Source organism: Toxotes jaculatrix, chromosome 2, assembly GCF_017976425.1.
Source record: "Toxotes jaculatrix isolate fToxJac2 chromosome 2, fToxJac2.pri, whole genome shotgun sequence".
Lineage (NCBI taxonomy): Eukaryota > Metazoa > Chordata > Actinopteri > Toxotidae > Toxotes > Toxotes jaculatrix.
In genome coordinates this window covers 22,343,102-22,370,760 of record NC_054395.1, presented here as the reverse complement: position 1 = coordinate 22,370,760, position 27,659 = coordinate 22,343,102, and the positions used below count along the sequence as shown (strand labels likewise).

The 27,659-nt window shown below is 41.4% G+C and overlaps 1 protein-coding gene across 2 annotated transcripts in view; it reads right to left on the bottom strand.

Moving 5' to 3' along the window:
* The window catches only part of LOC121187014 (IQ motif and SEC7 domain-containing protein 1-like), a 90,604-nt gene extending 66,312 nt beyond the window's left edge, over positions 1 to 24,292 (bottom strand). Inside the window, exons 1-2 of one of the 2 annotated variants that reach the window (XM_041046056.1) lie at positions 23,712 to 24,292; positions 6,377 to 6,406 (exon numbers count right to left, since the gene is read on the bottom strand). In XM_041046056.1, coding sequence (XP_040901990.1) covers positions 6,377 to 6,406; positions 23,712 to 23,971 — 290 coding nt within the window. In that variant the 5' untranslated portion in view covers positions 23,972 to 24,292. The remainder of the gene's footprint in view (positions 1 to 6,376; positions 6,407 to 23,711) is intronic. The other variant, XM_041046019.1, reaches the window with a different exon arrangement.
* Between the last annotated feature and the right edge of the window lie 3,367 nt (positions 24,293 to 27,659).

Here is a 27,659-nt window from a genome sequence, read left to right as displayed (position 1 = left end):
CTTGGGGATTAAACCCCGTAACTCCGCTTCTGCTCCAGCTGAAGCAATGTCACAAATTAAGGAGCAGGTGGAGCAGGTTACACTGATTGCGTTAGCCTGACCTGTCCGCGCGCAGCGTGCCGCTTCTGATTGGTGAGCTCGGCAGGTAGGGGAGACGGCACGTGTGTGTGTGTACAATAGTTGACACAGCAGATCCTGGGTCAGTCAGGGGCACTGCAAAAAAAAAAAAAAACAAAAACAAAAAAAAAACGCAGCTGTGGCGATCACGTGATCGCGTTGTCTGAAATCGCAATTTCGATCAGAAAACGATAAATCGTTCAGCCCTAATCTGTTGCTCGTTAAGGTTTTTACTGAGCCGTGCCACCTTTGGGCTGGTTGTCCCACGACAGGCCAGGGCACATTTCTCAGGCTGTCAACTTGCAGTCAAACACCAACAACCTACCTATCTCTCTGAGAGGATGAGGTCTTCATGGAAAACATAAAGCTACGTGTGGCACCACTAAGCTCATAATAGTACTCAAACAGGAAAACTCCAACTGCCCAGTCAAACAAAACCATATTTAAAATATTCCATAAGAGTTGAGTTCCTCCTTTAAATGACAATCATGCATTTTGTAAAAGCATCTGTACCAAAAACATATAATTATCCTTCATTCTTTGACAGAGCTTGTACTCAGCCTCTGTATTAAAAATCCTGCACTGAGGCCCTGTGTGATATCAGTGGCTAATTGTGTCATGGCTGCTGCTATTTGCTGCTGTTTCGGCATAATGAATAATTAATTAAAAAAAATGCTAATGTCTCTGCTCCGGCTGAGTTGGGAGCTGTGAACTCTGAATCAGTCAGAATTTTCTTTGTGTCTGCCAGTTGTTACTCTGATAGTGCTGCAGAGTCTCAGACCTTGTTCCAGACTTTGTTTCAGACCTGTCAGTGCAATGACTCACACACAAACACCCACAGTTCACTAAAAAAAAAAATGCCAGTGCTTTTCCCACCAGGGAGAGATGTTTTAGCACTTAAAAACCATGTCATTCATTGTCTTTGCTTTCTTTCAACAAACACTGCACACACACGATGAGTTTTGCTTGATTCCTGTGGAGGGAAAGTCTTCGATGCTCGATCAAGACCTGAAATCCAGTTGGCTCAGTCAAAAGGGACTCGCACAAGGACAGAGACGACAGGCTCTGCATCCAACCCATCAAAGTTAAGCATTGCTCTCCATAGAAACAAGAGATGGTGAAGGACACGAGAGAAGATGATAGGTTTGTGTGATCCCTGCGGAGAGTACAGGCTGAGGGTGAGAGACAGCACTAGGCCAGTCCTGAAACACAGCACTGTCACCTCTCGTCCCTGCAGACAAATATCAGTTCGACTGTACTGATGTGTACTGTCACTGCACCAGACGACGGCCAGCTCTTTTTAAGTTGGATTTCTATGTGAATTAAGTAAGGTTCAGTCCGCACATTGTGCTGTTTTAGAGAAATGTCCTGCCTGCAGGTAGAAAACTGCAGCTCCATAGCTATTTCAGCAAAATATCTCATCTGTTAAAAGCAAAAGATGTCGCACGAGTGCAGTCACTTTGCTCCCATTTAAAAGCGTATGGTAATTCCTGTAGTGTGTCATTGTGCTTTATAAATGATCCTACAATCCTTATGCAGTAAATACAACGACAAGTTGGCCTCAATTAATGTTTAAATTGATTAGAAACACTTTGCTTATTAGTGTTCTTTAGAGAGACACTCTAATAGAGGTTTTAACCTCCACAACAGCAGCCCAGCAAAGCTTTATTCTCTTCATTGTGATCTCGACAACAATGAGAGGGGGCGCTTGATAATCCCTGCCTCTCTTTCCCCGACTCTCTGTGGATTATTATAGGGAAATAAAAAGCTGCAGACCCTGTCAAAGCTTCCCAGAATACCTCCAGTCAGTCACTATGCTGCAGGTCTTTGGCAAGCTACTCCGGCCTTCATTTGCTGAGGACCAAACATGTTGAATGAGAAAAGAATTTGCACTGCTCAGAAGACCCCACAGTCATAGATATACCATCTCAAAACACATGAAATTTCAATTAGCCCCTTCATTCTCACACAACTGCAAATAAAACAACTGCCATCCATCACGATACACAAGCTCACACAGGTAAACAGGCACAAGTAAACAGGCATAAATAACAAGGGCACAAATGGACTTTCAAAAACTGCTCAGTAGGAGAAAGGAGCCCTTTCATCTTCCACTCGCATTGCAATTAGGGTGATAAAGTGTCAGACTACTCCTCAGCTGTAGGCTTTTGTCCTGTCATGCGCAAGTCCGGGTTTATGAATGAGTGCTGTACAAAAGTGCATCAGGGAGTGGGAGAACATCTTATCAGACATTCACTGAAGAACAATCCAATAAAAAGCAGGTCACCGAGGCTGTTGAGTGCCTGCCTGCCTATCTCAGCCAGGTTCTAATCACATCTGAATGAAGCCATCCATTCTGATTACAGAAGAGCAGACCAATTAAACACAGCCATGTTGTTATTCCTCTCTCATTAGCCATGGAGTGTGTATGAGAATAATCCCCCCCCCAATCACAGACAGGGCCAATCTCTCTCTCCACACATACAAACACACACACACACACACACACACACACACACACACACACACACACACACACACACACACACACACACACACACACCCATACACACACACACACACTTCTATCAAACCAGTGCACAGCAATCCTTCGGGAGCAGAGCTTATTTATTTATAGAGCCTGTGCCAAGTTCAGTGGCTTTTCCATTATTAATGATAATGAAACCTACCAAGCCATGTAACACACAAAATTTTAAAACAGCCAAGCTCAGTTGTGTCATGGTGTGGCATATTAACAGGGCGAGAGATGTAAGTGACTGTGAGTCTGCTGTGTGTTGTCAGCAGAGTGCTGTGCTGGCAGTTGTAGTGATTTTAAACAGCTTTCGGCTCTGATACAAAAGGGAACTCGGTGCCAAAATAAACCATGTGACTGATTGAGAATTTCACAGTAACAGTCACAGCGATTTGACACTGGCGGCTGCTTCATGTTAAGGGGATGCTACTGAATATTTACACAGAGATATTTATACTATATCTATATCATAAGGAAAGCATTAGAGGCAGTAGCACACAGTAAGTTTCCACTGAAGCTAACTGCTCCATTCAGTGCAGTACAGAAGGGAGGAAAGGCATTCACTGTGAAATATAATCATACCATTCTGTCTGAATTTGTCAAAAGAAAAATGTTTAATTGCTTAATATCGACTTTTGGAAATTGCCCAACTTGAAATTACTTACTGTGAATTAAAATCATATAAATTAAGTAAAATATTTCAATGCTATAAAATCAACCACACTTTAATGTAAATATAAAGTGTTCAGAAGTGATCACATTTCACAATTAGGTTTTCAGTTCTTCATAAGATTCAAATCCTTACGTTCTTTGCTTCTATAAGTAGCTACAAAACAGTGTTGGGAATTCATTCATGTATAAAGGACAAGGGCCTGTTTTTTTTGTTTTTTTTTTAAATAGTACGTGGTTAATGAATGCAGTTTTGTTGTGGAACCACTTCATTGATCTGTAATGAGAGCTCTTACTGTTGTGCTACCTGTGTTTGTTGGTGATGGGTGCATCTGAAACTGTGAAGTATGATAACCAGTGAGAGCTCTTGGTGCATCCCCAGCTGATCAGCCAAAACAATGCCCCAGAGAGCCATATAAATAATGATCTGGAAAACTGAAAAGGAAATGGGGAGACAACCTTTTAATTAAAATGACAATTTACAAAAAAATAAAAAGAAAAATTAAATTAAAAAAAGCCACTTTATTTTCACTTTGAAAATTAATTTGTGAGATTAGTTTTAAAATCCATAATTTATTTGGTATATAAGTAGTACCAGATTTTTTTTTTTAATTTTGATTGTTTAATGTAAATATTTTAGATTTAACTTTGAATGTATTAATGTATTCATTTACTGATTTATAAAGTCATTTATTTATTCAATTTTTTTTTCTGTCCAATTAATTATCATTTCATAACTCAACTTAACAGAGTTATGTCAAATGTTGAGCAGCTCAACATCATCACTATCACCAGCTGCACCTGACACAGTGGGAGATGATCTGCTCTTGTGTGATGTCTTGAATCTTTTCACTGATTTGCAGGATCAGTGCCATCATGTCTAACAGAAATCAGTAACTCAATTCAGAAATGTCACAGCTTTTGCATTCAACCCTTGCATCAAGCTGCCAACAAGTCATATGATCCAAGCAGCGCTGGTAGAGATGTGCACTTGAAGACTGAACCTCTGCTCATACAGCAGCACAGTAACAGTCTTGGCACGGCATCTTCCTATTAATTAAGGGAAGATTCTAGTAGCTGTGGCCAAACTCACAACCAAGAACGGCGTGCAGAAGGCTGCTGCCGTTTGGGAGGTTTCCAACCACATCAAAGCATCAATTTGGTGAGATGGGATTGTTTGCCTCTGAAGCCTTGCCCTCCATTTCTGCTGCTACGCTTTTAGATTCTATCATCAGCAGGAGCAACACTAGCTAAGACTAAAAGATATGGAAAATAATAAATATAATGATAATCAGAAGATCTTCTGATGATATCAATATAATATATATCACATGTTAGTGCAGGGAAAAGAAAATAACCCCAGATACTGTTCTTTGCAATGGACTGCATGATAATATAATTTTTTAAATAATAATATATATATATACTACTATATATAATACTATTTTAAAAAATCTAACGCTTGTCCTGGAAGCTTTAATCTTGGCTTTTGCTTAATCTTTATTAGCTTCATTAATTAAAGAACCTATTGATGATAATGGTCAATATATCACAATAATCAATACAACCATTAAGCAAAAGTGACCACAACAGTCCTCAGCCACATTATAGAGCCCCAGCAGAGTCAAACTTCAAGGGTGAAAAAAGGACTGGAAACAAGCACTTTTTTTTTTTTTGTCCATCATGTTTTTCAATAAATATTTTTTTTTGGCAGTTTTCAATTACCAACACTGGGAGCTGCACGGTAACACTGAATAACAGTAATTGCAGTGAAACTGACTGTGCAAGACTAATGTTTAAAATTCACCAGTGTGAAAGAACACTTCAGGACTTACATTATTGAAAGCTGAATTGTTTAGCGTTTCAGAAAATCCCTCTATTGTCCACAAGCAATTCCACCCAAGGCAAAGTTTTGTAGCTAAAAACACTCTCTAACTTTTAAATCTTCAAATAACATTCATTACAGCATTCGGATGTTTTGAGTGAGATTAATATTTGGCAGCCGTACCTAAAAAACTATAACAGGAAATGTTAAAAAAACTGATTAGATCTTTTTATCCATCTGATTTTATACAATATATATTAAATTTTGATATAACCTATTTTCTCCCCTGATTTTTTTTTTTTTTTTGGCACACCACTGATGGTGGAGATGCTACTGAATGGGAGACAATCTTCACATCTCTCACTTATGTATGCACACACATACATACACACACACACACTTTTACTGGGATGGTACAAAGACAAAGACTGGCACACATTTCCAGGCTGTGACCCTCTGGATTTGCTTCAAATTTGTAATGGGACATTTAGAGCAGAAGAGAAAGCGGCCGGGGGAGCAGCACAGACAGTACAGCACCTAAAGAAAGAAGAGACATGGCCTGGAAAACTTTCACTAAAACATGGGACAGGCTTTGCTACACTCTCTTCAACTTGTCTAGACACTGTCGGGTCCTTAATACACAGTGCTACAGAAGCAGAGGCTGTTTGTATCCCACGGCGAGGCATCCCTAAAGAGAGAAGCTGCAGATAAGGAGTGTGTTTACCAGTGACGGAAGCCCATCTACTTTGTACATACAAGCCACATATCTTAGCTCAGCAATGATGGATTCACATTACAGTTTTAAATCAGCCCACATCTTAACTCTGCGAGCAGACACACCCCTACAAATCTCCAGCCACTAAAGTTTACGCAGCCAACGAGCTAACAACAGTGGAATGTGACCTTGGACTCCACTTGACATAAAATCTCATCATTTCCTCCACACTGTAATATCCACAAACACCAACAGCAGGCACCGCATCAGGCCTGCCTCAATCCTTCGGACAGAGGAAAACCACCCCCTCTGAATAACACTGTGATCCTTGGATCCCCATTCAGCTTTACACACTGAAATCAAAAGACTTACATAACACCATGCTTTCACCAAAGCATTTTCTCAAGCAGTATGACTTTCCCCTCAAAAGGTACAGGATTTAGACGTGTTTTAAGACATAATATTCACAGGCAGATGTACAATCCTGAGTAGATGAAGGTATTATTGTTCGACATACCTGACCATTCTGGAGGCGTCACATTCAGACCTGGAAGGCAGAAAAACACTGGTTCAATGATTTTGTTGAGCCGACAGACACAAGGATGCTGCAGTATGGCAGTAATGCAGATAAAGACATGTACAGTAACATAAAACACCTCACTGACCACCATCGCTTGAATCAGCAAGTATATTACAGCAGCCAGATTTAGCTGTTTGGCACTGAGGGGTGTTTTACTATGAAGCGGATCAAACTGGTGTCCTAAATAAAAAAAAAGGGCTGCACTTTCCTGCAAATTCCTGCAGCAACTTAAATGTGACATTCAGAGAATTATACATTGATATTCAACTGAGTGTGTCAAAAATGTCTCCTCTGCCAATGCAGGGCTTATTATGAATACAAAGAACCTTGTCCTTGCAGATACACACAGTTTTATTTATTTAGTTTGGTGCTGATTAAACTCTACGGTGATTTTTGAGGCCATAGTTAGTGATGGTACAGTATTGGATTAAGAGAAATTTTGTGTGACCAATACATAAGAAAACAAGGGTGGATAAAATGTTGAAAACACTTCTCAGTGCCATGTAGTCCAACACAACATCCCACAACATGTAACATGTTACAATGGTCTCAAGGCCAAAAAGCTGTTTTTCAAAGATATTTTGACATGTCTTAGTAGGAGAAAAAAAAGTAAAAATAATAATAAAAAAAAAAAAAGATTGGTGGCTGAATTCAATTTAGTTTCCTCACTCTGAGGGTCTTGGCGATTTAAGGTTCAATCACCAGTATAAAAGATGACCAAATGTGTAAATACCTGGAAATACCTTGTTTTTCACTAAAAAGCCAAAAGGTACAAGTCTTAAAAACACAGAAACACAAACTCCAGCTTGACAAGAAACAGCTCATCATCATTTTACATTAACCTCTAATGGAAGGAGGAAACTAAAGATTGAGGAAACTGTTGAGGAAACTTACAAAACAATCTACAGGATTCTCTGATAGTTTTGGATGAATTCAGCAACATGGGGCAGTGATTTTTTTCATAGCTGAAAAGATGAACCATTTGAATTTGCTGCTGCTCTGACTGGATTCTCCTTCATAGCAAGGGCAGCTGAGGGTCATGGGTATTGTATAAAAAGTAGTTAAAGTTACTAGTGCGCCTTGCACTGGTGCTATAAAGTCTAGGGAACACACTTTAGAACAAACTTTTTTTTTAAACACAAGACATCATGTACCACAAGTAAAACACATCAAACCATCAGTCTGATGCATCTTTGGCTCTGCGTATGTATTCACGTGTTTGCTGTTGTACACTCTACGCTTTCCATTTCTGTCATGAAATTTCATAGCCACTTTTAGAAACAGTCTGCAGCAAATGGCTTTCCAACAGCAAAGGAAGTACTCTTTACACCACAGAAATAAAATGTGGCCTGTTCTGTGAACCATAGCGCTAAGGAGCAGTAAAGCGACTGCATGGCTGCATCAGGGCAAATTTATGAGCCCCCTTGTCGCCTCGTTTCACTTTTCACATGAAGAAAACAATGAGTTATTCATGGTGAAAACACAATACAATGACTGACTATACCATTAGGTACTGTAGCTGCAAAGGTTCTTCTTAGAAGGGGTGTACTGTTCAACTTTTTGTGTTGAGCTGGCTTGAGGAAATAATGATCCTCTCTATTGTGTAATACTTTGGTCAATTGTGGTGACGTTTTCCCTCATCACTCTTTACTTGCTTGCTTTCTTTTCTGTTAGCTGTGCACCTTTCTGTTCACTAAAGAGTCACCTGTATTGCTTAAACAACTGCTTTTGACTGTCTAGCGTATCAGCAAAGATGTCCAAACATCCTTTAATTATTCCATAAAGCACAGAGCTTGGTACCACTAGTGTTTTCATTACAGCAAACCCCATTATGACTGTGGAATTCGGCTGAGGTGAAAACTAGAGCTGGGTCAATATAATGCAGTGATAGGATGAGATTCATTGACACGCATGCTGCAGTCCAGATCCAATGGCAATTACTGAAGCTATCGATTGCTGTGTATACAATGCATCACTGAAAAAAAAAAAAATGATCAGACCAAAACCATATTTCACAAATCTTTTACTGAATGATATATTTGTCTTTTCAGCTGCTTCCCGCCCAGTCATGCACACCAAACATCCTCAGAGTATACCACAGCTAAGAAGAAGAGGTCAGAACCCTGGACAGCTCCTCTGTCCTGCAGAAAGGCCCCTGCAAACTAACAATACAACTATCTGGGTCATGCCCGGATTATTATTAGTACATTCGGCATGAGTGTCACACCTGTACAGGAGACAGCTGGCCAGTCTGCTACATCTAACACAGCGTGAAGTGTCATCAGTCATTGGTATTCAAGCAGAACTTCATTTATTCCCTCCATTTCTGAGCCGCTGGCTTGTTAAGTTAAAGCTGCAGGTGACAACAGAGCCACGCTTTACTTTTACTTTGAGTGTCTTTGAGTGAAACAGAATCAGTAGACCTTGAGGAGTGGCACTCATTGGATTTGAGCTAAACTGCTACGCATTTGGTATAACTTTAGAACGCAGTAGACACCAGCTCTTTCAGAATGTATGATTATGAGACAGGCACACTGATGAAGTATTAATTAATACTGCTTGCAGTCTAGACAAAGCTCATTTGTCTAGTCAGGAAATGAATGAATTCCACATTTTATTGCCTTATCTAAGCAGAATCAATCATCCTCATGATGATGGATACGTGATTGGAAGTCAGAATGTGAAAGTTCAACTGTTTATCTTCTGCACTGCGCAGAAACTCTGGCTACTGAGGTTCATTAAGGTGCATTCCCAAAGTCTTTTAAATAATGCATGAAATGCCGAATCCCACTGAGGGTATCATTCCACAGGAAGGCCTCCACAAGCCGTAGGATTAGTTTCTCCCACGGTGGCCAACAGAGAAGCCAAATCTCCTATGGAAGAATTAAGACTTCAACTCAGCTGTTTCCTGAAACCATATCTTACACTTGTGTCTTTACTGTCATGTCGCTGTTTCTGACCTGCCCTTTACCTTTGTACGTGTGTGTGTATGTGCGGTATACATTTGTGCCCTTTTTTCCCCCTGCAGCCCAAACATAGAGTCTGTTGCAATGAGGACAACCTGTTTCCTGTTGTGAGAGAGGAAACGGACAGAGGGCACACCCAGTGCAAAAAAAAAAAAAAAAATGCTGACTCAGAGTTTATCAATCTGCCTTTCTGCAAGAGTAAGTGCAACTGGACACGACTGCAGAAACGCACGACTCTGCTCATTTAATCATAGCTCCCTGCCTCGCTTCAAATGAACTGGAACATCATATACTGTAGGCCTCAAAGCCGCAGTGATTCAAACATCACCATCTTGCTGCCCATGCATCCCTGTTCTGAATGTGCTCATAGCCTATTTTTAGTATAACCATTGCTGTTATTTCAAACACAGCACCATGTATCATAAAGGCTTGGACACTTCCCCCTAGAGCAGTTTTACTTTCCTCGTCTCCCTCAGGAAAGACCAGCTCCGGTGTAATTATAAATCCATTATTTGTTTTTTGCTATAAAATATTGAGTAGGGTTAAGCCGTGAAGAAATGACTTCTAGCACTTCATCATATTACCGCCTTTATTATGGCAATAAGAAAAAAAAAAAAAGTAGAGTGCTAAGGCAATAAAGGAAATACATGCGTGGCTATTTCCTTTCCTGAATTCAGAAGAACATCAGAGGTAATTACAGTTTGTCCAAGGTGTGTGAGTGATGACACGTTTTTATGAACTTTATGTAATTATGAACTTCACAGAGTCCTTAACTGAACTGCTTAGACCAGAGTTATTTCAAAAGTTACCCAAACAAGTTCTTGGGTTTACTGAATTTACTGTGTCACGCGGCGGCAACCGTGACAGCCATGAAACGCTTCAAGCTTTAGCAAACAAACCCCTTCAAGCTGTGATGAAAAAGAATAAATCACATCCGAAGTAACACTGAATTTACAAAACTTTCAATCGAACACAAAAAAAAAAAGGCACAGCACTTCTTGCAATTTTGCGGCTCTTGCCTCCATTCACAACAATGTCACCAAATGATCAATGACTTGAACCGGAGGACTGCTATAACAGCTCACTCACACTGACAGGTTCCTCAGAGGAACACCGCGTAGCCCCACGTTCTTCTACAGTATTTCATATTTATTGTCAGTATTTTATAAGATACATTTTTCTAAACAGAACACTGCAGTCAAGATAAAGCGCGTAGCTTTTCAACATTTGATGTAGATTTTGTTCCTGCTCTCATGACATGCGTGTATGCCTTTATATCTTCTTCCCTCGGTTTAAGGGTTTTTCTCAGTCTGGTGCATAAATGAGTGGTATTCATCATGTGTTAGGCTCCTCCATGCACTACATACTTCTGGCGTCCATTTTACTGAGACCTAAATGATGTGTATTAATCAGCAACTAATTACAGGCAGAAATGTGTCTGGCTAAGCAGATCTAATGAGTCCAGCCCAGTCCTCTGTAGTGGTGTGCTTCTCATGGTGCTGTCAAATTATGTATCTCTAAGGAGTTACTGGTGCGTGACCCCCGATGGCTGTCTGCCCTTGCATAAAGGGAGGGTGGCAGTCCATCACAAACACACACTTTCACACACATACATACACACACACTGGCGCGTATTGCCAAAAACTGCTCAAAACAGTTCACCTGCTGCCTTCATCCACTTTCATTTCTCATCACCTACTCATCTAACGCTGTCCTACAAGTCAATATAGTATATTATTTAGACAAGTGCCAAGGAGCATGAGATGCACCAGCAGGGGAACTGGACCTTTAAGAATTGATATACTGACTGTCACTCATCAGTATTGTTGTCAAGCTGGGAGCGGTGCCTTTATTGATGTGCATTTGGAAGACATTTCATCTGTCTTGGCCACATTTAGGTTACGCGTGCCAAGGTGAAATCTCACATTTAAAGCTGCAGTTTGGACTGCAATCTGCAACCATTACTCTGTTATTTCTGACCTAAAGGGAGGAAATTAACCAACTTCTACACTGAGTATTTCAAAACACACAATCAAACAAAAGTGATCTGATCTTAATAAGATCTGACTTTTAAATCTCGGATCCTTAAAGCTGAAAAGCCAGACAGCCCTCTTCTCCAACCCTGGCTGCAGCAAACACCTGACCTAACACACAGAGCTGGATACGAGGAAATCTCACTTTCAATCTGGCTGCATTCCTGAACATATTGCTTGGATTTAGATCGCCACTCAGAATCTCTTGTAAAGTCAGGAGTACACAGAACACATCGCAGGTCACTGTGGAAACATGCATATTATAGCCCAGCAACTATGAGTGGAAGCAATGAAGTTGAACGACCACGTCGTTATCTGCCCAGTGTAGTTAGATATGCCAGCTATGTTAAAACCACACAAACGAGTCACAATAATCAGAACCAGAACTGCAGAGGAGATGTTGTGAACCACTGAAGCGAAATGTTTATGACTCCAAACTACTTCCCACATAAATTTCAGCCCAAATACTGGTTGTCAAAGGCCTAGTCAACTATGAGGAAGTCCATGTTTGATATCTAACCGCGATGACTGAGAGGATGTGTGAGTAGTAGCTTCTCATCTGTGTTTAGCTGTTGACTCAGCCTCCACCTCATCAGCAATACACACACACAGACACAGACAGACACAGACACACACACACACACACACCCTGTATTCCCACTTGGCAGAAAACTAGTGGCAGCCTTTCAAACAGCTCTCCACAGGTACTATGCTACAAATTGCCTTCGATTCAGCTGCTGCATCAGCTGGTTTTGACAGCTGCGAGGCGGATAATTGGTTCAACTGTGAAGAAATAAAGAATGAACAGGCGACTGTACTTTGGCCTCGTAGACCCACCAAATGCGCTGTTTTAGTGTTGATCACAATTTGTAATGATAAAAGAGAGTGGAAAGGAATTTTAAGACTTGGCTAGATTGAAGTAAATAGGGGGTAAATTAAACATAAAGTGTGCATCAACTTCACAGAATACATTTAACAGTTGTTCTATATTGGATTTTTCTCACAAACTGACAAAACAGAAACACTGAGAACAGATTACGTAATGTTGTATATGCCTATCACAGAAAGCTGCCTTTACCTCCATGGACCCGTGGTTTGCTTTTTGAACACAAACCTAATTATATAAATAAACTGAAAACCACGTTTTATTATTGCATTTTTGTGTTTATGCATGCTGAGCTAAGCTAACAGGCTGTTGGCTGTAGCTTCATATTTCATGTACAAACATGATAGTGGTATCAATCCTCTCATCTAACTCTTGTCCAAACAGCCCAAAAATGTCATACTGTTCCTTTAAGATTTGTTTGTCAAACTCACTTTGAAAAGGCTCAAACCCCGAACCACTATCAATGAACAAGACCCCTTCACCCCAACTTATAAATGATGGATACTTTATTTGTTCCCTGTGGGGAAACTGGTTTGCAGCATTATTACAACATCACAGAGCCACTATCACAGAGTCACCAGTGGCATACTCCTCATACACGTACACATACCCATACAGAGTCAGACCAACTCACACATATGGCCATACCCATTTCTCGTACCTTTTGCCAGAGAAAACTGGCCAGACCAGTGCGACTTTAAGATAATTACAGAGCCCCTGTGGAGTTTTTTTTTTTGCAAACCAAATCACTGTTTACATTCAGTGTTACTCGCCAAAAGCATTGTGTATTTCCTTGAGGACTAACAAACATATGTTGAATTGTTTTCCTCAAAAAACGCGTGCATGCTTTCGAGTTCTCACGGGGACAAATAAACCGGGGACCCGCTTCTATCAACACATCTCCGTTACAGACATATGCAGCCATTTATCCATTAAGGTCCTGTTTGCAGATCATACAGGCAGTATGGCAATGAGACAAAGGGCTCTGCTTTCATACCATCTTGATTTCTTTCATGCTGAGAGTTAGAAATCTGAGCGTGACTGCAATCTCAATATCTGTTTTTTTTTGTTTTGTTTTTTTAATAAACATCTGAAATGAAGCTGCATTACCCTGCAAATATTATGTAATGTGAAAACAGTATCAAATGTCACAGGAATTAATAGCAGGACTTTTTCTTGCTCTCTTGCTCGTTAAAAGTTACATCAGAGTTTTATTTAAACGTAACATGGCTGTCTGACTCATACTAAGATGTACCATCCGACCCCCCTTGGTGTGGCCTTTCCCAGTAACACCACCAGATAGAGGTAACAGCGCTCATTAAGGCTATCATTATCCTTTCTTGTGGGACAACCAGCTACATCAAAGAACAAAAAAACAACCTTAACTCTGTCTTAATAGGCCTGAATGAGGGAACCAAAGGTCAACAGAGCCTGGCTTCCTTCCAGCAAGACTGCAGCCACACTGAGATGCAAGGAGTGACCGTCCATTACAGATGAAGGCAGCCTGCAGCCGATTTTGAGTGCAAGTTGCAAACTGTCTTTGCCCACTGCTTGAGATTTATAGGTGGCTCTGAATGCAAATCATCCTTGTGTAGACATTAATCTAGCAGGGGTATTTCATTAGAGGGGGCTTTGCTGGAGAGAGGGAGTTCATGTGCTCGTAAATTTGGTTTGGCACACTGATTGTTCAGCAGATCGCCGGGTAAATGAGTGGATGCCGCCAGCCACAAGAAGCAGCTTTCTCCATCATGCTATTATTTCCTACCGAGGGGTCCCAAAACACATGCTAAAGCTGTTACGCTGGCTTGGGGTGAACTATTTATGAACTTGCCAATCTCCAGTCTACGGGCTCCATCCAGGGGACTCGGTAAGGGCAGCTGAGGTTTTCTTAGGCAGCAAATTACAGAAGAGAAGCCAAGACACAGTCGCTCAAACCAATACAGAAGGCAATATGAAACCACAAGTGACTCTTTGAGAGATAATTCACTATAAGCCAAAATCGACAACCTAAAATAACCTTTATCAAATACTTCAATAGCTATTGACTAAATCCTCTGACTATTAACTCCTCTGGCTTGATTCCAGACTCATCAGAGATGTACTGTTTAACAGACAAGGTCAATGTTGTAATGAGATGAATGAAATATACAGAATTACCTGAGTATATCATAACAACTTGAGTTCAAAAACATGACATATTGCAAAACACCTTGTAACATCACATTTTCTGTTCTAACCCTTCTAAAAACATAAACCTAGAAAGTGAATGGAACAATTTAAAAGAATAAATTAATGTTTATGTTTATTCATCTCTTTGTTCAACTATTCAGGTTGGACTTCTGAATTCCACCCTTGTTTGTTTGTCCAAGTTTCTCCATGTGTTCTTCATGTAAACTATAAAGTAGGACTGCAAGTAAAAATTATTTTCTTTAGTTGATTAATCTACCATTTACTCTACTCAGATTTCTGGCCAAGTCTGACCAACAGTCCAAAACCCACAGACCGTTCACTTTTACTACAATGTATGACAAGGAAAAGCAGCAACTCCTCACATTTGAGAAGCTGGAACTATCAAATGTGTGGCACTTGTTTCTTGAAAAATCACTCAATTGATTCAATTTCTGTTGACCTACTGATCAGATAGTTAGCAAATCACTTCAGATCTACAGATGTATTCAGACTATGGTGAAATAAAATCCCCAATCAGCAGCTGAATAGTCATAAACAACAGTAAAATACATCATCACATCAGTGTTTAGCATTCAACTAAACACATTCAATCAAGTACTGCTGCTTTCACTAGTCAAACATTCAACTGCAGATCCTGAGCATCAAAGCAATCACTGTTTAGTAGCAGCTGAACATGTGAAATGAATGTAAACCGTTCTACAAAATATGGTTAGACAGTATGTAATGCCTGAAGAAAATCTTTTCGTTTCCTTTTTTCTCACAAATCCTTCGAAATGGTAACTAGGCCTTGCTTTGGCACACATCCTGGCCAAGATCTGGCACAGAGTCAACTACTCAAAAGCTTTGCTGCTCATTCATCAGCATCGAGACATTCATAATAGCTCCATTAGAGCATTAACAGGGAGAGCGTTGCAATGATTTGTCACGTTATTCATCAATATTTGATCATTCAAGATTACTCATGCTTCTTTACTGACTGGGATTCATACTGAATCTAAATGACTGCATGCCTCTGCCAACTAGTCAAGTGGCAGTTTACAGCCACGTCTGTTCAGATACATATGACATATGTACTGAAGACTTTGAAGAAATTTTATAAAATAATGCATAATTGCATAATTAGCAAATGAATTCATGAGTTATGGCAAAAAAAACTGCTTTGTGTGGTCACAGTGACCTTGACCTTTGATCAGTTCATCCTTGAGTCCAAGTTTGTGCCAAATTTTGAGAATTTCACTCAAGATGTCCCTGAGATATCATGTGGGACGGACGGACAGACAACCCGAAAACATGATGCCTCCAGCCACAGCTGTTGCCAGCGAGAAGGCATTTTAAAAAAAACCTACACAAACACTGCTGCTGCTGCAGCCATCAAATCTAAGTCCACTCCACATACAGCACTCCTGTTTTCTATATGAAGATCTACTTTTAAATATATCTTTAGCACATTTCTGAAAACTCAAAAGAGGACTATGCAGAAAATGACACATCAGCTTTGTCAAATGAAAGTATTTGCAGACACCATTTCCACTCCAAACCCCAGAGGACAGTTTCAGATCACGGTGGATCCACTCTGATTAAACCACCAGCCTCTACTGCATCATGCAAGAAACTGCAGCTGCAGAAATGTGCCGCTCTATCTTGCATTACCTGTCATTTAATGCCATAGCGAGAATAAGGGATGCAAGTAACTGTAGAGCTGTTAAAAACAAACACCATTAGGAGAGAAAACTGCGTGTGGTCAGCATAAACACTGCTGGACTAAAGGGCTGACAAGGCAGGCAACTCAGGAGCCATGAGCACAAGAAACCTGATATGTGTGTGTAATTGCTAATTCTTGCCAGAGCGCAACATCAACCTTCTCTTTAAACAGACTTTAACTTAAACTTAAGAAACTGTGAAAACAGGAGATGTTTTAGATTTACATTTACAGAAAACTATCCGCTGAGAGAGACTCCCACTCTGCTGATCCTGATCCTGCTCAACCAGCTCCTGCGGGTTACAATCACCTGGGTGGATGAGTTTATGGATCCACATTAGGGTCAGTGCACACCGAGATGATTTCCAATGACCGCCAATGTTACTTAGGAGCCTGTTCTGCAGAATTCACAGAGAAATCTGTTGACTTGACATTACAGGTTCCACTATCAGTCGTGCATCACATTTCCTGATCCCTGCACTTTGTTTCTAAAACAGTATAGAGGGAAAAACCGTACAAACTATCTACAGGAAAAAAAAAGCCTTCCGTTTACAGTCAACCCAAGAATCAGCAAACAATCTAATGTATCCTTCAGAAGAAGGAATTTTCTAATCAGCTGTCACTTGTTCTGGACCAGAATATGACTGTTTAAGACTGTTTATCTTTTCTTTTTATTCCATCATTATGTCACTTAAAGATGACTTGTTAAAGTACTAACTGAGAACTGACAGCACAGCTTACAACTACCCATATGCAGTATGAACAAACAACATACGCTGTATTCAAGATGACCATCTAAAACAAATGAGTCAGACTGCTTCTGCATGCAGGCACTTGCTACAAGCTGAAAAACAAGAACTAAAAAGAAAAGGGAAGCAAAGAACAATACAAAAAAAAACCCTGATATATCTAGCCCTATTGAGAGTAAAACACATAATGACTATAAATTCTAAGGATGCACCGATACCACATTTTTTCAATCCAAGTACAAGTACAAGTACTTAAATTTGAGTACTTGCCGATACAGAGTACCGATATGAGTACTTATTAATGCCATTACACTTCGTACATTTACTTGAAAACATGTTTTATTTTCATCAAATATTGTTTCATTCTCTGGCTGTAAGAAATTGCTGTGACTGACATTTGAACATTACATTATATATGGCATTGCCACACATTTTACTCAAATAGAAGTACTGTTATTGACATTTTAGCATTCAACTGCATCTTTTTTTTAACAAACAGCCTTGCCACATATTTCACTTAAATATAGCCTTGAAATATAACTGTACCAACATAAAACTGGCAGAGCAACTAAGGCATTATCATGTAATCAGCAACGTCTGTCAGTCAGAACTAAGTCTATTTTGAAAAAGTGAGGGGCAAGTTTTTTTTAATGAAAAGCAGCTTCTCTGCATTATCAGCTGTTAGTCTGTTTCGGTTTTCATCTACAATGTGGGACACTGAGCTGAAAAGCCTTTCACTTTCCACACTGCTGCATGGTGCTGAGAGGTATCTCCGTGACATCTGAGCCAGAGTGGGGAACCGCACTTTATTAACCCCCCAGTACTGCAACGGGTTGTCTTCCCGAGCAGTTGTGGTCTCTCCAAGGTAGGTCTCTAACTGAATGGCAGCACCCACTGGTGCATGGCTCTGTGATACCAATTGCTGCTCATTTGCTATTTCTTCAAACACACAGTCCAAACTGCTGCTGGCTTCTGCCTTGAGAAGCTTTTTGGCAGGTGGCTCTCCCAGATCTTCCTCTGTCTCTCCTCTGTAAACCCTCTGCAGCTCCAGCTTCACCATTTCCTTGGCGTCCGTAGCAGTGTTGATGTTTGAGAAAAAACGATCTTTATACCTAAAACAGTGAAAATAATATATTAGCCGTTTACAGACAAGCTAGTCGGGTACTGTTAGAATGAATCAGTTACATCATTACTTTCAATTAACTTTAAGTAAGCTGATTATTCACGAGTTAAATGATAACATGTTTTAGGTTGGTTATAATGAAAAACTTTGTTTTTATGATATTCTCTTCTTAGCTAAGCACACAAAGACTGACACACACTTTACCTTGGATCGAGTACAGTTGGGATGCAGTATAAAGGGTTTTTCTCCGTGTCAATGAATCTCCTCTTGACAGCTGCAGCTAAGGTCCCCTTCATTGTTTTGATGCCATGATCACCGTCTGTTTCTTTGTTTAGAAGTCTTAAAAGTACGGCCACAGCAGGAATGACATCAGATGCCAATGCATCAGAGGAGCTTACTTTTCGTGTTAATTCCTCAAACGGAGCCAGGACAGTAATAGCCTTCTCCAAAAGTGACCATTGGTGAGCCGTGAGATTGTCGGGAAGCCCATGCTCAGACCCGTATATTCCCAGAGCCCTCTTCTGCTCAACGAGAGACTGCAGCATGTAGTACGTGCTGTTCCAGCGGGTCTGCACGTCCTGTTGGAGTCTTTTTATTGGCTGGTTGAGCTGCACCTGAATATCTTCAAGGCGGGAGTAGGCTAAGGCGGAATGTTTAAAATGTCCAACTATTTTTCGCCCGACTGCCACAGCATCAGCCACGGTCCTCTGAGCTAAAAGCCCCTCATTGACAGCCAGCTGGAGGGTGTGTGCCACACACGGCAGGCTCGGGAGTCCAGCATCACTCATGGCTTTGATCATGTTTTTCGCGTTATCACGTAGCACAACATGAACAGAACTTTTAGGGACCCCCCATGTCTGAAGCATGTCATCAAACACGCCTGCAATCGCTTGGCTGGTGTGCGAACCCCTAAATTGTTTTGCATGCAGGACGACTCTTCGCGGAGTAAAATCCTCGTCAATCCACTGTGCAGTTAAACTGATGAGGGACACCGGGCTGACGCTGCTCGTCCAAATATCAGTGGTGAAGCTCAGGGCTGAAATGTCTTGCAACAGGCTGTGGATGTGCCTCTTCACAAAGTCGTGTAGCTTTGGCAACACTGTGTCAGTGATGTGGTGTCGGCTAGGGATCTCATACCTCGGCTCCAATACGCTGAGAAGACGTCTAAATCCCACATTATCAACAACCGATAGCGGCTGGTCATCAAGAGCAATGTACTGGGTAAGAGCCTCTGTTATTTTCACTGCGCGCGGGTTGTCTCTTGACATCTTCTCCCTCTTCTCCAGAGTTTGCTGCAAAGTTGGTTGTTGCCGTTTCCCGCTGTTAGCAAACTCTTTGAACTCGGCGTTGTGTTGGTTTTTTAGATGTTTTATCAGATTGCTTGTGTTGAAAGTACTCGCTTTCGTCCCTCCTCTTGACAACTTTGCAGAGCATAATTTACAGTCTGCTTTACTCTTGTCGCCATCATCCACTTTGAAATACCTCCACACCGCCGACATTGCTCCTCCTTGCTCTCAATTAGCACCTGACCGCCCAACTGAACGTCGCGCTGCCGTAAAGTGGTATCGGGTGCTGTGGTATCGGGACACTTTTATGAATACGAGTACGAGTACATGAACAGGGTATCTGACAGATACCCGATGCTGGTATCGGTATCGGTGCATCCCTAATAAATTCACTACATACTACATGACAACCTGCACGTACTGACAAGAGTGTACAAGTAATGGAATTAAACTAGCAAAAACAGCAGCAAAAGCAAAAGAAATTCTATAAAGAAGTAGTGAAGTCACTTGGGGATGACAATAAATATGGTAAGAGAAAAGAACAGAATAAAAAAGGAGAAACATAATTTAACCTTATATGGTCCTTTCCCCAAAAGCCCAACCAAAGCTTATTTTTATTCCTAATAATTTGAACACTCAGCATGAGATCAGCTACATATGCACACTGCATTCACAAAAGGAACTGGACCGCTTCAGAACTTGCCTGAGAATCATCAGGTTTTTCAGATTTCTTCAGGATCAAAGCAATCCAGTCATAGCTATCAGTGCATCCAATGGTACACAGAAAGGGGAACTGTTAATAACTAATTCCATATTCTTAACTTTCCAAAATGTAAATAACTATAGGCTAAAAAAAAAAAAAAAAAAAAAAAAAGAGAACGATTTCCATACTCAGCAGCTACCATTCTCATCTCAAGGCACATGGTCTCAAGTTCAAACCTCACTGAGCCCCTTAAGCAAGAATTTCCCCCACAAGGGCCAATAAAGTAAAGCATATACCTACACTCAGCATAGGGATATGAAGATATGAAAATATGCAACATGTCTCTTCGGTTTTGTGTGGAATCTTACAGATGTAGTGATTACAGTCTCAGGAAAAAGGTGATGAGGATCTGTTCCATCTCCCAAGGGATTACAAGCTTAGCTTCCTGGCTAAACCCAAGGAGGCAGATACTTGAATGTAATTAAACATGTCATTCGGGGGAAAAAAAAACAAAACAATACCTCCCTGTCTTCAAGGAAGAGCTTGTCATATTGAAAGTTAGATGAGAAGATCGATATCACTCTCGTGACTGCACCGTAAATATGAAGCGTCAAGGAGGAGACAGCTGGCATAGCTTAGCTCATTCCTGGCAAGAAAACGAAAAAGCCTATTTCCCAAAATGTCAAACTATCTCTCAGGGAAAAGGGCTCAGAGGACTGTGCTAAACCTGTCTACATGTGTTTTGCGGTTAGGAGATGATACAGGACTTACATGCAGGAAAGAATACTAACTGATGGTCTACTGGTTTTCCATCATATCAGCTAGTTAATCGCAATTACTTTATGTCACTGGCACTGCATTCACCTGTTTCCTTAGTGGATGCAAGTCAGTTCCTGATTACAAAGCCACAAAGTCAACTACCATAGTAAGAAGGGAAAAAGGACGGGTTTGACAGCACAAAGGGATCTGTGTCTACAGTCTTGGCATAATGCCAAAAAAATTCAAGACCATCATGTCACTGGAAGCCGGATGTGCCTCGTCTCCAGTGCTGCACATGATATTCATAAGCCAAGGCCTGAAGTGAGTCTGTTTAAACAACATTAGCATCTGTTGTTTGCAGATAATGTTGATATGCAGATCTCTGATTTGCATGAGAGTTGTTTTTTTCAGCAGTTTGGTTTTGTGTTCAGAGTGAGCGTCAACATTTACATGTCTGTGGTTCATTAAAGAAAAAAACAAAACGTAGACTGTCTTGCTCAGGTAAGGTGTGAGCAGGTGGACATGTTGAGTCATCTCAAAACAAGAACCCAAAGTGAGGTTTCTCTGCTCAGCAATACCAGAGGACCTTGTGCTGAAGCTGCACGTGCACAGGCCCCAGTCTGTGCCTCTCAGGAATCAGCATACATTTGGGTCGCAGTTGTAACTACCAGTCTCTCTAAAACATAAATCACAGGTGATGTTTGAAAAACTGAGAAGGTCATTTAAAAACACATTGTTCGGAGGGTATTCTCTGAATCCTCAAAGACCCATCTAACCACCTGCATGAAAAAAATATTTCATCCATTGCAGAACAACAAAAAGATTTTAAGCCATTTGCCAAGTTGCGACTGTTTCCCATTCAGGTAGCCAAGAGACCTGGGACTTGGGAAGCATTATTCAGAGGATGGAATAGTATTTTCATCCAGATGGTTAGACGAGTCTTTGAGGATTAGGAGAATACCTTCAGAACAATCATAAGTGTTTCCAAACAACGTTCTGAGCTTTTCAAACATTGGCAGTAAATTACCTTTCAGAGAAACTTATCTTTACCTCTGTGACTCGAATGCATGCTGATTCATGAAAGGCCCAAACTGCAACTACATGAGCTACTGCTTCTCTGTCTTGATAGGTGTGATTTCAGGTGACTGAAGCTACTAAAATTTGAAATATGCTCAGACCTCCCTTTGGAAGTCTGCAGAGAGGCACATTAGGAGATGACCTCCAGCCTGGGACTTGATGGGAATCCCTCCGGAAACCACAAACAAAGCTGCTAAGGAAAAGACGTCTGGGCTGCTCTGTGTGGCTGTTGCCACTGTGTCTCTGACCATGTTAAGTGGTCGAGAAATGGATGGCTAGACAGTTCAATATCCAAGTACACACTGTTTAAATCCCCTTTTTGCTATGCTAAAATGACCTTTGCAGATCTTAGAATCAGTTTTGCTTAAGACCACTGCATTCATTAAACTGCTCACCACACTTAAATGACATTTTAAATTCTGTAACCTCCATAAACCACTCTTTACATTATTAACAGCTGTCATATCTCATCAGGTTCACTGGGGTAATCACAGGCTCCTCAGTAGCCTCTGTGCCAGTACCAGAGCTGGGCTGAAATAGGGTTCAGACACTGTGACCGTACAAAATGAGAGATGGTGACAGACTGATTTTCCAGGGAAATCAGACAGAATGCTCCAACGTGACCGAGTGAGATTTATAAGGGGAGCGCGGTAAAGGTCAGTGTTACAGTATGTCCCAATCTCATGAGTCTGGTTCTATCAGTCAGTGAAGACATACAATCCATGAGTCATCAGTATTGACTTGCTGCCACTGCTCTTCATGACACTAACACGCCCCCCAGAGACAAAGGTCAAGCACAATCACATGATCCTGCAGGGCGTCAAAAGCTGAGTTAAATGGCTGCATGCTGAGGCGTTTTAGAGCTAACAGAGTTTGAACTTCAACTCAGACCCACGGAGGGTAATCCTGACGCTGTGTCTGACTATCAAGGTCTTTACCAGCACTACTGATATAATGCTGTACTACATCTGCCCTACCTGCCCTGCTCTGCTCTGCTCAGGGCTTAACCCACTGTCTGCCAATAAGGCCAGCCTTAAAACATAATTGCATAATGGATCTATCCCAAGTATGCAACTTTTCCCCAGAGGCTGTAGTTATTGCATTACATATATCATGGATTAATGTGCCAGTCCATGCACATGAAATCCTATTTTAAGATCACTGAGGGCTATACAGGATAGACATAGTTTAAACTTCAATCTGCTCAGGTTATGGAACCGGGAAAATATCAGACTAAGACAAGCAAAGATGACAAAGCAGAAACCATCAGAGACAATTTAGAAGTCTACATTTAAGATTTAAGATTTAGTCCTCAAACAATATTACAGAGCCATGGACAATTTAGCTCCAGAGTATCTCAATCTGAACTGGACCACACAGATATTTCAATCTTACACACTGACTGACACAGTCAATCAAAGGCGAAATGAAAAACTGAAAATTAAGCTGTTGGGGGGGAAAAAAAACTGCTGGTTTGCCATCATCAGGAGTGTTAATGCTGGGAGCTGTGGTCAAATGCCCAGAATCCACATATGGTCAGAAAAGCTCAGTGATGTTAAACAATACCCATTTTCTGTTATGACCTATTTTCCATCAGCAAACATCAGTGGAAAAAGAAAGACGCTAAAGTTGCCTAGTTGCAACTGCGGATCACTGCGTGGCAGTGTAGGACTTTTGGTTTTAGCAATGATACTTTAATTAAGTGCAAATTTCAACTTTGCTAAAGACTCGTAAGGGAAATATAATTAAACAGAGATCATGCGACTCTGATAAAACAATATTAGATGTGGTTATGTCTTACTTTTCTTGTGTGATATGTTCCTTTATGGCTCCCAGTGTGACCAGGCTGTTGCTGCCCTGCAGCAGCCTGCAGGTTGCCAGGTGCCGCTGATACTGCTCCTTCAGGCAGACGTTCTCCGTGCACAAGTCGGACACTTGCTGCTCCAGCTCCTCTATCCTTCCCCTCTGCCTCTCCAGCAACTCCTGCTGGGTCTCGATGATCTTGTTAAGCTCTTTCAGATATTCCGCAGCCCTGGTAGGGTTCTCGGTCGGGCTTTCCATGTCGCTCCGACTGCTTCTCTCTTTTTTTTTTGTTTGTTTGTTTGCCCTGTGGTTCCCTGTTGTTTCGCAGAACCAGGGGAGATGGGTCTGTGTAGTCCGGGCTGGGTTTAAGCGCAACAATTCAGTAGGTTGCGCCTTTTACGCCTCGCCATTGTTTTAAGTCGGTGTGGGTGATAATTCAGTCAGAAATACTCCCGGCACACGCGTATTTAAGTCCCACCGCACAAAACTAGAAGCTCCTAATCACGTATCAAGCTGCAAAGGTCAGCAGGCATCAAAAATATCAATCAGCCAAATGTGACAGACTACATGGTGAGGATCGTAGTTGGCTCTCTGTGAAGTCTGGTTGTTCCCCCTGTTGGCGACACGGTATGACATTTTCTGTTAGGTATCTTTCGTTCCATGCTGTTCCCGTGACTTTTCGTAAACAGACGCTGGCTGTCAGGTAGGCGGGGTTTTCAAGTTTTATGAATCTGCAGGTCGCATTGAGAGCCGTAATGGCTTTGCAGATCCCGGAGGAAGGGAGGAAGAGGAATTTGGAGTTAGACGGCCCGTGTTTTCCCATCTTTTCTCCAGTCAGTTCAGAATGTCTTCAGTCATTTCCAGCGCGTGTATTCTGTAGGATGCACGCACACAAGTATGCATCCTCCTCTTTGTCGCACGTACACGCACTCACTTGAAAATCTTTTTTTCATATTTTGATAATTTGACAACAACTTAGTTGCATAGTAGTCAGCCTGTGTGTTGAATGCTATGGCACAGTCCGGCAGACACACGGAGATGTGCTGCGTCTTTCCTGCAGACTTGTTTACTATGCTGTCTGTGTATACCCATTTCACCAGCCCGCCGAACCCCCCTCCAGTGAAATGATCAAGATAGATGATAGGAGCAGTGTGCGTTAGCGTTTGAATCAAAAACGACTTAACTGTTCAGTGGATCTGTATGTGTGGCAGGAGGCTGCCGATTTGCACGGGCCGTGTCCCACGGGTGTATGAGAGCAAACTGCAGCACTTCTCTGTGGTGGAAAGGGGCTGATGCTTAAGTTTCATGGGTGACCATCTCATTTTCATCTGCCCTGTCCTGAGAATAAGGCTTTCAAATTTTTTGACAACTGGGAACAAGATATATGTTATATTTGCAGGAAGTGATTTCAAAAGTGGAACTAAAAAAGCTATTTTAAAGCCACAGCCAGTGCAGGGGAAAGAAAACCAATCTTCCATTTAAACAATACTGATGTATGCATTACATTAATTTATATAAGAACTGATGCCTGAATCAGTGGCTGAGACTGAGCAATGGCAGTTGCCATTATTTACTCTAATTCTTGTATCTTGTGATTGCCGCAAAGCTACATACACACTTTCACTTTAAAGAAGTTGTCAGAAACTCACCACTGCTCAACCGTTTTCATATCCACTTCTCTCATAAGGCTCCCTTCTCTTTTCCAAAGCTCAGCTGAGATTCTGCCTGCTTGGATGCAGTTACAGTGCAAATAGAGAGGATGAATGCTCTGTCCATGAAATTGAGGGCTTTACCTTCATGGTATAGCACCTGAAGGCTGCACTTGGATGATCTGAGATAACATGTTTTAATATGGAGGCAGAGCCACAGACAGTAGGAAGTAGTTTAAGGACACAGAGTGCAGAAGGAGTACATTAGGTTTTTCGCTGTGGCTCCAAGGCTCCAAGGACGGCTGCAAGAGGCTCGACGTGCCATCCAGAAGGATATACAGTACATGGCCATTAACAGCCAATAGTTACAGGGTGGTGTTGCGTGTCAACGCTGCTAAATCCTCAGTTGTGATGCTTTTCTTTTCCTGTGGTATATGCTCCCCAGAAACAGCACATACCATCATCATTTCTACTGTGAGCCCTTCACCAACAAAACTGCCACGTTCTACAAGCAGGGTTAAAAAAAAAGGAGGCCATCCTTCGGCTGGAAGGGCCCACATTCAAAACCATGTGTCACAACATATATTAGACCAGCTAAAGTGTCCTTCAGTGAACCTTTGAATCCCTTCCAGCTCTGGCGCTGCTGTTCTTCAACTGACCCTGTGTTTGAAAGACAAGAAAAACAGGAAAAAAGAGGGTAAAAAGAATACCACAAAAAAACGGCAATATGAAATCATATTCCTCAAAACCTAAATATGATATTTTCATATTTTCTGCTCCACAATTGCACTAACAAACCACGCAGCTCCTTCAGTCTCACATACCTTCAAACTCATAGTAACTCTAAGGAGTTTTGGAAGTACTGGAACACATGAGTTGTGGATGAGGAATGGCAGCAACCACAGGACATTAACCACTTCAAAACATACGACTTGTCATTATTATGCTCTTGGGCTCTTTCCTTTCTTCCTTTGGCTGACCAGTCATATGGTGGTGCCAGTGCGGGTGCCAGCCAGGGAGATTTATTTTATGAAATTGCTCATATATTTGCACTGAGGCAAAACCATTCGGAAGTGCCTACAAAACATTTGCCAGCGGCGATGGAGGACGGGCCCCAATCATTTAACCAGCAGAGTGGAAAACTTTTTTTTTTCTGAGAATGCCAAATAGTCTCTGTTGAGCCCAACAACCACCTCATATAGATGTGCATTTGTGTGATGGATCTGTACTGACACACAAGCGGGAACACTGTAGGCAATAAAGTAATTTACTCCATTTTCTGATATTCATATAATACATAATTAAAGTCATAAATACCCAAACCAAATAGGTTCGGGTGTTTCCTCAGTGGTGCTCCTGCAACAAATCAAAACAGCAAGAATACAGAGAGAGCTTGATTAGCTTTGGGTTTACTTTTTTTTTAAAAACATGAATACCGCAACATAAACTTAGGCACATTTTTCTTTTCTGAGGAAACACTCAACCTTACATAACCAAAGAAAACCCTTTTGAATCTACTGTATTCAAATTCTTTACAGCTGTCAAAACTTCTAAATTGGAAAAGCTTTCATTAGGCTCTAAACAGCAACCTCTGACCTCCCTCGCAAGTAGGCCGCTTTCCAGGCAGACCTTCTCACAGTGCCCTGAAGATCCTGTGGGAGCAGCCTTACCATTCCTGTCAGGTCTCATTCAAAGCCCACCTCATTGATCCCCTCCACTGACAGCTCAGTAAGCCATCTGGAACAGTGGCGGTTTCCCTTCACCCAGGACGCAGCGCGATGGCTCTCAGCTCGACAGGCTGACAGGTGGGGTTTATGCAACCCCGTGTGCCTTAATAGAGAGAATAAATTGAGTGTCATTTTAGCTTAACATGGATGACTGCCTTAATGAGCTATAGATATACTGTACAGTCACGTTTAAAAACCCACATGCCACTAACATTTGATGGGAGTAATTTAAAAGCAGTCATTTCCGCTTTTGAATTTCATCACATTTTAACTGAGGCAGACAGTAAATCAAAACTAGTGTGCTGCTTGCTGCTGCTGTGCTACTGCTGTCTCCTAAAATCAGCTGCTGAGTTAGATAGCCAGTCAGCTGGTGTGTTTCCTTGCACAGCACAACAGTTAACATGTTTTCTTTTCCTTGGCTGGGCAACATTTTAAGAATACCCTTGAGTCCCTGTTGTGGCCATAGCCTGAGCTACACAGCTGGTCTTCCTGCACTTCCTCGTAAACACCTCTAAGGCATGAGTTGAGGCTCTGTCTGCCTAACACCTCCTCGGAGAAATAAGGAGCTTG